The 13248-nt window shown below is 41.5% G+C and overlaps 1 protein-coding gene across 1 annotated transcript in view; it reads left to right on the top strand.

Moving 5' to 3' along the window:
- LOC109477281 (polycystic kidney disease protein 1-like 2) overlaps window positions 1–11888 on the top strand; it is a 15608-nt gene extending 3720 nt beyond the window's left edge. The window contains 17 exon segments of the mRNA XM_019778422.1: window positions 912–1154; window positions 1762–2248; window positions 2626–2774; window positions 3376–3600; window positions 3920–4084; window positions 4203–4363; window positions 4835–4970; window positions 4972–5014; window positions 5250–5731; window positions 6525–6642; window positions 7200–7441; window positions 8112–8286; window positions 8539–9216; window positions 9369–9621; window positions 9815–10092; window positions 10605–10701; window positions 10839–11888. Of these exon segments, the coding sequence (XP_019633981.1) occupies window positions 912–1154; window positions 1762–2248; window positions 2626–2774; window positions 3376–3600; window positions 3920–4084; window positions 4203–4363; window positions 4835–4970; window positions 4972–5014; window positions 5250–5731; window positions 6525–6642; window positions 7200–7441; window positions 8112–8286; window positions 8539–9216; window positions 9369–9621; window positions 9815–10092; window positions 10605–10701; window positions 10839–11826 (4920 nt within the window). The 3' untranslated portion in view covers window positions 11827–11888.
- The last annotated feature ends 1360 nt before the right edge of the window (window positions 11889–13248 follow it).

Genomic DNA, 13248 nt, shown 5'->3' on the forward strand with positions numbered 1-13248 from the left:
ATATATATATAATATTTTTATCTTCTACCTTAGATTTTGTCAAAAACGCATTACAAGCTTTCCTTCTTTGATTTTAAATCTATAGGATTTAAAACTGAAAAAATTCTGTGTCAAACATATAATTGTTGACCATAGATACATTTGGTTTTTAAAACCTCCAAAAGACTTTCAAACTTATGTATACTGACCACGACTTGTAAATGTATATGTATGTGTACACCAACTCTGCCTCAAATAATCTCCATGCTGAAGTAGCCCTTTGGAACCAAACTTGTATTGGTTATGGGGTTAGGCAGCATGGGGAAGGTTGATAACCACCACGGATTCAGCACTAGGGACAGGGCCATTCACCTTCAGCCTGCTAAGGCAGCCATTTGGCACCAAATATGTATTGCTCACAGAGTTAGGCAGCAGGAAGAGTCTTAATTTTTCATGGTTGGTGACAGTACACTAAAGTAGCCATTTGGCACCAAACTGTATTGCTAAGGGCACGGTCACATTTCCAAGCCGGGGCCTGGCCGGGTTGTTTGCGTGAACGAAAAATTAACAATTTGTATGAAGAGTATATACACATAGTGCTCATGGTTAATTTTCTAAAACTTTATTTGCGTTTTGCTGTCTTATATCATAATTTTCGTTCCACACGACTGCCCGGCCGGGCCCCGGGTTGGGAAATGTGACCGCGCCTTTACAGGGTTAGGCAGCAGGGAGAAGGTTGAATTAAAAAAAAAACGTATTGATTTTTCATGGTTGATCTAACCAAGCAAATATTTTCTTAAATGGAATGTTATTAGCTATAATGGATATTGTGTTATAAATATGCATGTTTTGTAACATCTCATGATATTGAAAAAGAACTGAATCATCTAAGTGAGAGTAACTGATCGTGGTGTTTTGTTGGTTCCTTACAGAGACGAAGATTTGTCCAGGAAGGTCGCCAGATCCTGGACGGTCTGTTCAACGCCATCATCAGCACCACGAGGCCAGGAGCCCCGGCGGTCACCATCGAGAGGGGCGGCATCACGCTGCGTGCCCAGAGAATGTGGGGCGACCAGTTTGGAGGCCAGGTCGTGCAGACGGAGGATGGGAGCTTCCAACTTCCGTCTAAAACAGCACTTTTCGCGGACTATACTCCGCACAACGTCGCTATGAAGGTACGTGTCATGTCAAGCCCTCAGGTCATCAGTGATCCTTGTCTTTCCTCTCCTGTGTGATGATGTGAATGGAACAGCTCAATTCCCATCATTGTTTAAAATATTTATTTTAATCCGTCTAATGTATTTGTCATTCACTGTAATTATTCACGGGTTGTGAGTGAGTGAGTGAGTGAGAGATACATTTTTTGTTAGAATTTGCTAGTGCAAAAATGTCTATTTTCCTTACTTATAGATACTATGCATTTACTCCTATCATAATATTAAACCTTGTGTATTTGGATGCTCTTGGAAATCAGTGTAGCTTGACTGAAGGGACTACTCAATTCTGTACTTAGTCTAGATCAGAAAATCAACATCATAATATCCTTTTTAGGAAACATTGCAGAATTCCTATAAATCACCATGTTTTTGCATAAATTTTCACATCCTCATAGTTATGAACATTGAATCATTGCAGAGGAATTTTGCTTTTACAGGTTACCCAACTGCATTTTTTGGTGCTTGAATCAAACATGAAGTACATATATTTTTTATGTATTTTGTTTATGACAGAATGTTACAAAACAACATGACCTTTTGAGAATTTTATTTTGTTGTGTTCCAGTTGACGCAGTTTCAACAGAACATTTTTACCTGGGGGCGCGGGGAGTACCAACCACGTTCGTCTGTCATGGAACTGTCACTTCAGCAGAACAACTTCCCTGTGTCCTTCAACAACTTGACTGAAGACTTCAACATCACCATTCCGGCCAAACCCGGAAACAAACCAGCTACAACAACCGTCACCATCCCTGCCCAAGGAAACGGAAGTTCCAGCTACCATTTGCTGAACCTCACCAACGCCGCAGAAGGCTTCCTGGTCACAATCATCCCGCTGAACACCAGCGTTGTTTACCGTGTGTCGGGCAGGTACGGCGGCCGCCCTGATGACCAAAACTACAACATGTCCACAGAGACGTACATCCTACCCGAGGAGTGTGCCTTGATGAAAACTCTGAGTGGCGAGGAAGACACAGAGAAGACAGAGGCAAGAATGTTCATCTCGGGAGAGGATGGTCCTGTGGATTACTACATCAAGGTCGAAATACTTGGTGAGTAGTTTTCAAACAAAAACGTGCTTGACAGAACTAGAAGGTGAATGTGTGTGCCAGATAAAGTGCAATTGTCTTGTCCATAATGATCACTTAACTTGGTTTGTTGATATCTGTTCTTTGTTGTGAAGGAAAGGTATGAATGTGTGATGAATGTTTGAAGAGGTTTTGAATGTTGATATGTTTCAATCTACAGTGTGATATTTAAATTATATGTAACATTTGATTATAGAAAGTTGCCTTATGTTGATGTTTGCAATGTTTTGATGTTTACTTGCTTGTCTAGAATCTTATCTAAAATCTCCATTACCAAAATACATAATATTATATTGTGTAACAACATGTTGCGATATTTGAGTATTTCTACACTTTTTCAGGACCAGTGACTGAGTGTGGCAGTGAGAAAAGAACCGACGTGAAGGAGCCACACACCGCTGACTCCTACGCCTACCAGATGGAATGGGCCCGTTTGGGCTGTGTCTTCTGGAGCGAGACGCAGGAAGCCTGGAGAACGGACGGCTGCTCGGTGGGTACAGCTGCAGACTCTCCTTGGTTTTGGGACGACTTCGTTCTTAGTATTCAGAATTGTTATAATAATACATATTATGCTAAATACTTCATTACCAGATGATTTGATTAAAATTTACATGATTTTATGTGACCTTCCACAATTCAGAAATAAGTAAATGCTTAAAAATTGCTCTGTTATTCGAAAAGTTATTCTGAATCCATAACTATCCCCATCTAATTGTAACAAATTATTACAAGTTTGATCTTTACTACTTAGTAAGTACTGAGGCTGTTGACCATTCTTTGCTTCGGTGATGTGGAAAACAGCAAAATGTTTAGCAATATGGATTGTCCTTCTAGTCCATGACCTACACATATTATTGATCAATCATATCTAAAGCTGTAAACATCCATCAATAATAAAATTAATAATCTGTATTCCGCTACTTTCAAGATAATGGTATCATAATTTTAAGATCATGGTAAATGATAGATAGATGAATGTAGATAGCATGCTTTAATTTCTAGATTGTTATAGGTTTTCCAAATTATGTCAAAGGACCCATGTTTGGACTCAATGTGATCTTAACAACATGTCTCTTTACTGCTTTCCACAGATAAGCGAGCATTCCACCATTTCCAGAACTATCTGTCACTGCAACCATCTGACAGCCTTCGGGAGTGACTTCGCCACACCACCGAACACCATCGTGTTCGAGGCGTTGAACTTCAGGGATCTTGCAGACAACGGTGCCGTCGTGACAACCATCCTTGTGACGTTCTGTCTCTACTCGCTCACATCAGTCGCGATCAAGATCGCTGAGCGTAGAGGAAAAGGGGTGGTAAGTGGGCCTCACCAGTCACCCATATCAGGCCAGCAGAAGTGGTCATGTGTAATGTCAAGTCTTTGCTCTGTGGACTTGTTATTTCTAATAGATTTTCTGGTACTTCTTTCTCAATCAGCACATGTTTAATATCAATCATTAGTTTGGTAGTGAAAGCCAGGCCTTTCCAACTAGCCACTTACTATCTCAAAGGCTCTAAACCCTGCCCTCCATGTAACATATAAATAAAGTCTAAAGGTAGCTTTTTTATTCTTCAATCTACTTGTATGTATGTGAACATTTATATTATGTTCTATCTCTTCGTGCATTGCTACAGTTAAATGTAGCTATAAGGTTGGACAACCTTCAGGACAACTTCCGGTACCGCCTCCTCATCTGGACAGGTGGAGCTAAGCATGCTGGGACAGAGTCTACAGTTGCCTTCAAGCTGTTCGGAGATGCAGCAAACTCTGATGTGAGACTGGTCAACCTCACAGAGAAGGTTAGGCCATCAAATTAAGCATTGATCACTCCTATTGCAATTTCACCACCCAACTTTCCTCTGCAGATGTTTTAACTCGCAGCATGTCCTAACAGGTGGAATTTCTGTTGCTGTTTAGGTTTTCACCCGAACCAGCCAGGTGACCCTGACCTTCAGCACAGCAGAACAGCTGGGTAAGCTGGAGCTGCTGCAGCTCATGCACGACAACAGTGGGGAGGGGAGCCGCGCATCGTGGCACGTGGACCGAGCAGCCGTGCAGGATCTCACCACGGGCAAACTGTGAGTCCAGCCAAGCGCTGTCTACTTTCATCCAATCATAATCATTGGAGGGTTGTTCAATAAAGATTTCACCTGACCCACTTCCAGGTGTTGTGGAAGCTAATTTTTTTCCTCTGCCATTTGGGCCTCTGGAGGTTTTGTTCAATGTGCTACTTTTAAAAGCACTCTTTGGTCACCTTTCTATTTACATTTAATATGATACTCTTCTTTTTACAGCAACTTGGGTCTTCAGTGCTGCTTTTTTTTGTATTGAAATTTGAATGAGATTTTTGAATGTTGAGTAAACATGTGTTGTCATGAGTCGAATTTTTAATGTCTTAAATTAGTACAGGGAAACTGTTAAACTGTTTATATTAATTGAACATCCTTCAATGCTTAATTTTCCTAAAATATTACCTGTGTTTCTGTTTTTAAATCCATCTTAAAATATTACATCTAACAGAGTTATATTTCTGTCTCTTGGAACTGCAGGTTCTATTTCTTCTGCGACGAGTGGTTGGCAGCCGACCGCGGGGACGGGCAGGTCGTGAAGACCTTTCCTGTCGCCTCTGAGGAGGACCTGCGATCCTTCGGGTTCCTGTTCCCGGCAAGTCTGCGCCATAACCTGGCTAGAGGAACACCTTCTTCTGTCCGTCGCCTTCAGGCCTGAAGGTATCATCAATTTTGTTTGTTCAAGTTTAATGCAAAATTTTTATCTGGCTCACCTGAGGTAGTCTATAGATATGCATGTCTAAAATTTTCCTCATACTAGTCATTATCTTTTTATATTTGCATAATGTTTCATTACTTCTTGCTGGCTGCGTTTCATCTGGAGTGTTGCTTTCATTATTTATTATTAAGACCAACTTGTCTTGATAAAAATGTCCCCATTATGTTTCCTCTACAGGTAGCACGTTCACCCGCATCGAGAGGCTTGGCTGCTGCCTGAGTTTCTTCGCTGCGTCCATGGTGTCCAGCGCCATGTGGCTGAAGGATGAAGTAGAAACCGAGATCGTGCAGGGCTTCAGCCTGGGGCCATTCTCCTTCACCTTGAACGGAGTCTACACGGGGTTCATGGCCAGCATCACCTGCCTTCCCGTGGTAACAGCCATAGTGCTGCTGTTCCAGTACAGCCGGCCGAGCAGCAAGGGCGACCGCCGGATCCGAGACGTGGAGACGGGCGGCCAACCCACCCAGAGGGGTCCGGCCAAGCGCCTGCCACACGGGTGCAGGTACGTGGCCTGGATGCTGGTGATGCTGTCTTTCCTGGGGTCAGCTGTCTTCACCACGCTGTTCAGCATGCAGTGGGGCAGGGACAAGACCAACAAGTGGCTGTCTGCGTTCCTCATCACCTTTCTGGCAGACGTCTTCCTTATGCAACCAGGGAAGGTAACAATGTTGTGATTATTATATTTGTTTCAGTTCTGATGTATAAATTACTTTTATTGTTAAACACCTTAACATACCACCTGTCAGCACCATTAAAGCTAGGATATCAATTTCATGATTACATGTTTGTTGTAGTTGCCATGTTTAATGTATTTACCGAAAATAGCTACTTTACTTACTGCTATTAATGCCAGTCCCAGCATGTAGGGCAGCAACAAAGATTCTCCGGTTCTCTCTCTGTCCTGGGCTGTTCTCTGGATGCTGTCACAGGTGTGGCTGACGCTCTTCAGTTCTTTCCCAACTGTTCTACACCAAGTGATCTTATAATATACATGTAGGCCATCCTTGCTTTCTCTTCCCTTCAGGTGTCCAATGCAGTGCTGTTCTAATGTTTTAACATTCACTCAGGTCTTTTACCAGCACATGGCCTATCCATTTCCATCTCTTTATAATGATAATGGTTTCCATACATTCTTTTTTTCCATTTGTTGTACAGTTCTTCATTTGAAATGATGCTTGGTCAAAAGTTGCCATGTACAATGTATTTACAAGAATAGCATATCATGGTAAACACATTGTAATGTGTTTACCATTATATACTTTAAAAAGCGCTACCTGCCGATAGCATTCAAGCACAATATAGTTGTATCAGGTATTTTGTTACCTAGACAAACATTTGTTTTTTTAGCTTAAATTCAAAACAATACATGCTGAATACAAGCCACATCATATAGGATGATATCACAATCTGAATTGCTCAGACACCCTAACGGCCAAGTCTTTTATCTTACAGATATTTCTTCTTGCCATCTTCACTTCATCCCTTCGCAAGACACGAGCCGTCAAGAAGATTTTTGAAGAGAAACGGGACCGCGTTTGGATGGAAGCCAATGCTGTGTCAGGCTTCAACTGTAAGTTTTTAACATCAAGTACTAAGTTAAACTTAATTCCACCAGGTCACAAAATATCCAAGACTTAGATTATATATCCACCACCCAGACAAAATGCATCTAAACACAGCATCACCCAGTATATTAATACACACCAGGACCTGTATACTAAGTACATGTATCTATAAAGCCATGCATACTTGGGTGGTGCGGCACTATACATGTAGCTACTAGATAGAGATCTCTAAAAACATTGTTTTCAAAGTGGGGGAGATATAAATTATGTAGCCTGCCCATGGCAGATCAATGTTAATAGGGGTTAATGTAAAAACACAATGATTATCATATACCATAATTTTCTGATGATGAAGTATTTAAAAACTATAATACAGGATGTTATTCATTTATTTCTGTTTTATTATGATTGTGAAAGAAAGCCATTTTCTGCATTATGAGTGTGCTCCCGTTTTGTCAATTGATCTGACATTTCTTTTTGCTTACATTTTTGGTGTTGTTTCCACTTTTCTAACAAATACAGACCATATTGACTTTATTTATATTTTTCTTGCTTACTACAGGCGATGCATTTCGCACAAGGAGAAAGATGGAGCGACTTTCGATGACATCCCTTATCAACATTAAACAAGCAAGGAAGAAGCAGCGCAGGGACAGGAGGAATGGCGAAATCCTTCGGGACATCATGGTGTCTTGCTTTTACGTGCTGCTTGTCCTCAGCATCACCAATGAACACCACAGCACCACCCAGGCCTTCTATCAGACACAGAGTGCAACCAACACCTTTGTGCAGTCCTTGGACGAGGTAAAATCATTACAGGGCCTTACATTGTACATTGGTGTCTGATCACTAAATCATTGCATTGGTCAGATTATCCTTTGAAGCCAGTGGAAACCCTTTATTCATGTTGACACAGGTAACAACTAAATTACATTTCCCCCAAGATTATTATTTTCTAATTTATTAATAGTTGTTCTTGTAAATTGTTTTGAACAAAAAGAATGAAAATATAAAATCATGGAATTTGAATGACTTGGAAATATTCGTCTATAGTTATAGCTGAAAAAATTAAAGGAGCAATATTAATTGTGTTGATCTAATTTGCAAAACTATGTGACTGAATGAACTTCAGAGAAGAAATGGTATAAATGGATAATTTGAGACAATATATGTCACTTTTGCAAAAGCATGCCTCTTAACCATGACTGTTTACAAACACTATACATGTGTATGTATGTATATATAATGAAGTAAATTTTATCTGATTCAATGTTTCTATCTTATACCCGAAAATTGAAGAACAATCAATGAAAAGATAGAAGATTGTGAATAACCTTTTTCTCAACCACTGTATCTTCTATTATGCACAGAATTAGAACATGAATTCAAATGTCCACAATTTAAGTTTGTAATGAGGAATTTACAATATTATTTCTTCGTTCAATAAAATCACTAGTTTTCTTTTTCTCCACAGGTAAATGATGCTGATACCTTCTGGTCCTGGCTGAACGGGACCGCTCTGGAGAACTTCTACCCGGAGACTTCCTACAATGATGACAAGCTTCGCTGGCAGGAGAAGGGCTTTACAGCAGACATGCAGTCGGTCCTGGTCGCCCCGCCAAGCATGATCCAAGCCCGAGTAAAGCCAGGTGGGTGAAAACACTTTGCACATGGAACATTTGCTGTGGGCTCACATGGCAAACATTACCAAATACCAAAGGAAACCTGAGTAGTGAAAAGTTACATTTACAGTTAAATTCAACGAATCATTATGATCTTTTTATTCATCAAAAAATATTTCAAGGAAACCTACCTAAAATTAAGAGGATGCCAAAATAGCAAAACTGCAAACCTCTAATTTGTGACTTACTTTTTGTCCTTACCATCTCCTGCCATCCCAGGGCTGTGCACAGTGCCAGCAGCAATGCAGGAGTCGTTTGACGAATGTTCATCAGGGTACAATGAACACACCAAGGAGACCGGGGCGTTTCAAAAGGGTTGGGAAAGGGTAATGAATACGTCAGCGATGGAATCAGAATCCCCTGGATGGACCTACCTCCCCAGTGGATACCGCAGTTTCCCCATCTACGGTGTGACGACGCGATACTGGGGAGACGGCTTCGAGCTGAACCTGGGAAAATCTGCAGACGAGATGCGCAGCATCCTGGCAGAGCTGAAGGCCAACCGTTGGATCGACAAGCGGACGAGGGCCATCTTCTTGGAAGCGTTGCTCTACAACGGGAACCTGGATCTGTTTACATCGGTGACGATGGTGTTTGAATTCTCCGAGACGGCCGGAGTTTTCACCCATCATCGCGTGCAGGCCTTCCGACTTCACCAACGGCCGGGGACGATCGGGTACATCTACGTCCTGCTGGAAATCACTTACGTCATCGTTCTCCTCTACACACTGTGGAAAGAGATGAAAACTGCACGCGCAGTGGGCTGGGCCTACCTGATGGAGCCATGGCAGGTTGTGGAAATCTTGAACTTCTTCTTGGCATTCACTGTCATCGCCTTGTATGGCTTCAAGAGAACCTACAGCTCCATGGCTCTGGCAGCGATCAATGCTGGGAAAGGTGTGTTTCACATTTATGCAAAATCGGTAAACCATACATATCATATAAAAATTTCACTTGCTTACTGTTTGAAAACATTCAACATTCTTGGACAGATTATGGAAGGTAATCATTTTACACTGTTCTAATTATATGCAACGCTCTTCTTCAAGATGAAGTTCACCATTTCCGATCTGCGGTGAGCGTAAGCCTGGTTTACGGCTGGTTCCTGGCCTTCCTGACGTTTGTCAACATGTTGAAGTTTCTCCGGCTGCTGAGGTTCAACCCATTCCTCGCCAAGCTGATGTCCATGATCAGAGGGATGTCTTTGGAGTTCTCTTCCTTCACCATCTACCTCTTCATCTGCATGTCAGCATTCGGCGTCTATGCTCATCTCAAGTTCGGCCTTACTGTGGCGGAGTACAGGTAAGGAAACATGTATCCTATTTGTATCAAATACAAACTCTTAGTTAGAAAAGCTGGATGATATCTTTTTTTCAACTTAGTTTTAGTACTGCAGTAGGGATACAAACTTTGTGACTTCTAGAAATATGATGATACCATGACTGTAACATATATGATGATATCATGACTGTAACAATGATTTGATTTTTTTCAGCACCATCAGCAAGTCCTTCTCCACCCTGTTCCAGATGTCTCTTGGAAACTTCTACTACCACGAGCTGCGGGAGGCATCCCCCATCCTCGGCCCCATCTACTTCATCACTTTCATTTGCATAATCTTCCTGGTGTTGATGAACATCGCCATGGCGATCATCGACAGCTCCCTTCCCGATATGCGGAACCACATTATGTCTGAGGAGGACCAGTACTTCATCCAGGGGTTGTGGGAACGCTTCACGGCCTTCTTCGGCTTCTGGAAGGTGCCAGTTGCAGGTAGCGTAGTCCTCGGTTTAACCAACGGAGAAAGTCTATCATTTTTTGGGTCTCAATTTTGTTGGAAAGTGACTTGCTTGGTCCCTGCACTAGTTGGCAAATTAGGGACTTGAACCCAGGATCTTTGATCCATCACTCCAGTTATAATGCTACAGAACCACACTCCCTGAATCCCTTTGTTTCCTCTGCCCCACTGAGTTTTACTTCCTTTACTCAAAACAGTTGGTTTCTCTTAATTCATAATATTATCTAGTGTAAGCTAATATATAATATTTTGCTGCATATGTTATCAAATTTTATTGTCTTTGTTCAATTTTATGATATATTGTCTGCTGGTCATAGTATGTCATCATGATTAGTAATTATCATAATTTCAGTTACAGGGAGGCCCTGGAAAAGTATCTGGCCTTCTCTGCATTGTTTTTTTTTAAATATGTATTACGCTTTGTTATCAAATAATTCATTTCATGTGTGATTAAGAAACGCTGATTGAACCCTTTAAATTGGTACAGAAAACAAAGCGTTGGACACTCTTCATGACAGCCTGGTCGAGGTGGAGATTAAAGTGGAGAAACTGTGGCTGCAGAGGCAGTTGCTCTTCAACCTCGAGTAAGTACACATTTTCCAAAAAAAGTGTACTCTATAAGCACAGTATCTAAAATAGCCTTGAAACTTGATTTGTTAAAAGATAAACACTCAACATGTAAGATTTTTAGAAACTCACTCAGACACTTCTATCCTCACAGGATGAAGGACGCAGACCTCCCTGCAGAGCCTGAGTTTGTTCCGACTGTCAAAGATGTTCCCGATGCTACAGCCGTGGAACTTCATGTCCCCAAAGGAGGCTGCCGCATCATCGCGGTCCGTCCTGCATCCCCAAACAGCCGCACAGTCGACAGCAGTCAAGCAATCTGCTCCAACAGCAAGGTGCCAGTGGTGGTGGCATCCAGGTCTCCATCAAAAGAGGACACACAGGAAAGCCAGTATCATTACTACAAGGAGTGTGAAGTGGGGAGGCTAAGTGTCAACTTGAGTGCTGGTGACAAGGCGGTTCTGACAAGCAACGAGATGCTGACAGACGACCACATCCAGGCTGCCCAGAAGCTGCTCCACCACCAGTACCCGGCACTCCAAGGCCTGGAAGCCCCTACAGTTGGTCTCTGCGAGGACGGGTTTGCCAAGATGACAGGAAAGGGGCTACAAATCCACCACAACAGCAGATCCCACTGGGTTCTGTCGTCTTACACAGACGGACAGGTTCGCCTGTATGACAGCATTGGCGCCGACATGACCACATCTCTGCAGGTCCAGCTTTACCAGACCTACTCCGCATTTGCCGACCAAGAGAGTAACGTTCTGACCATCATCCTACCAGAGGTACAGCGTCAGAACAATTTCTTTGATTGTGGACTGTTTGCCATCGCCTGGGCAGTGGACATCGCACAGGGGCAAGACGTGAGCAGCATTGCGTATGACGACAGGAAGATGAGGAGCCATTTGAATAAGTGCTTTGAACAGGGAAGGCTCACACCATTTCCTCATCTGACCGGCCACAGGAAGAAAGTTGGTCTAACCAGGGTCAGCAGAATCTCACTGGTTTGTCGCTGCAAGCAGGAGGAGGGTCTGGGAAGGATTGAGACGTGCAGGTCATGCCAGAGGATCTTTCACGTCAGTTGCCTGCCGGTTATCCCTCTCAGTGATGACACATGGAAATGTGGAGACTGCGCCGTGTAAAGTACAAAATGCACCGTAAAAACTGCTTAACATCTGGATGAACTGTTTGCCTCCTGGTGGAAGGAAAGAAATTATAGAGACTTGGCTTGGCGTCTTAAAAATGATGTCAAAATGTAAGAACACCAGTAACTGAGTAATATTTTTGCCAATGACATACTATTGTGACTATTTCACTATATATAGTCTACAATATGACTTTGATGGGTACAGTGTCAGGTACTTTGTTGTCAGGACATTTCAAATATTCTGGAATAATTTCTCTTATAGTAACATATCACTGGTATATGTGTTAAAATGTATGTGTTATATATGTTTAAAACATTTGTAAATAGCAAGAATTATCAGTTATTTACTAGTTATGAGAGAGCAAAACTGGTTGAACTTCATTATTTGTGATTTCAAGATCTGTATAGGAAATCAAAGATGGAGTTTTGGATGGTTTCATATTCATGAATGTTCACAGTTAGGGAATAACACTTCTGTTAAATGGTTGATTTGAAGCTTCATAGTTCTAAACAAATGTATAATTTTGCCGTGGAAGAACTTGCTTTATTAAAAGTTTTACTAAGGACATGGCATCTATATATTTCTTGTCTCGAAGTTGTTTGAAGGAGATGAATTTTTTTTAAATTTAGGCCACATCAATTTGATTAACTGGCTCTCAGATTTGCCCGCTTCTTTTTTCTGGTTTGCAAAAAAATGCAGTTCAACTAGTTGAAGAAAGCTTCTTGCCTTCGTAGTTGTTACAGTTTACCCATCTTTTAATGCATTGATATTGTTAAAGAGGTTGAAATTCATTGAATAATTAGCAAAATAAAGTCACAGACAACAGATATGAGACCCCATGACCCCGATTTATTACGTATGCACAAACTCCAGATGTTTCCTTGTCTCACAATGCACAAGTCATAAAACAGTACATCTTGTCCACCTACACCTTACAACACAGTAATCAAGAGACAATAGTTCACTTGTCAACAAAATTCGTAATTTCTATCTGATTAGCCTTGGTTTGTTCCATGCTTGTTCCATGCTAAAAAGCTAACAAACAATGATTGATCAAATGCATCCTGAAATCATGTGCGTAATTCGCACCAATTCAGATAAAAATTTAAAACATTTAGCATAGAAATAATGTACTAATTGATAAGTAAACTACGCCACATCAAACCCTGTGTTTTGCATATTGAGTCATTGTCTCGTTACCCCATTTTTTTCACCGCGGTATATTTTTGCTGCAAGTGATCAGGTAAAGAATAGTGGTAGAATTTAAAATAGCTAAAGCTACTTTGTGTTTAGCTATTTCATGTGTGAGCGTAGAACTGGGAGCCATTATCCTTAGTTGTAAAAATCGCAACTTGCTAAATTCTATATACTGTATTTTTAAATGCAGAGCCTAAACTATTGCTTCTATGGTGGTGC

Source organism: Branchiostoma belcheri, unplaced genomic scaffold (genome assembly GCF_001625305.1).
Source record: "Branchiostoma belcheri isolate BF01 breed outbred unplaced genomic scaffold, Haploidv18h27 scaffold1, whole genome shotgun sequence".
In the NCBI taxonomy this organism is placed as follows: Eukaryota; Metazoa; Chordata; class Leptocardii; order Amphioxiformes; family Branchiostomatidae; genus Branchiostoma; species Branchiostoma belcheri.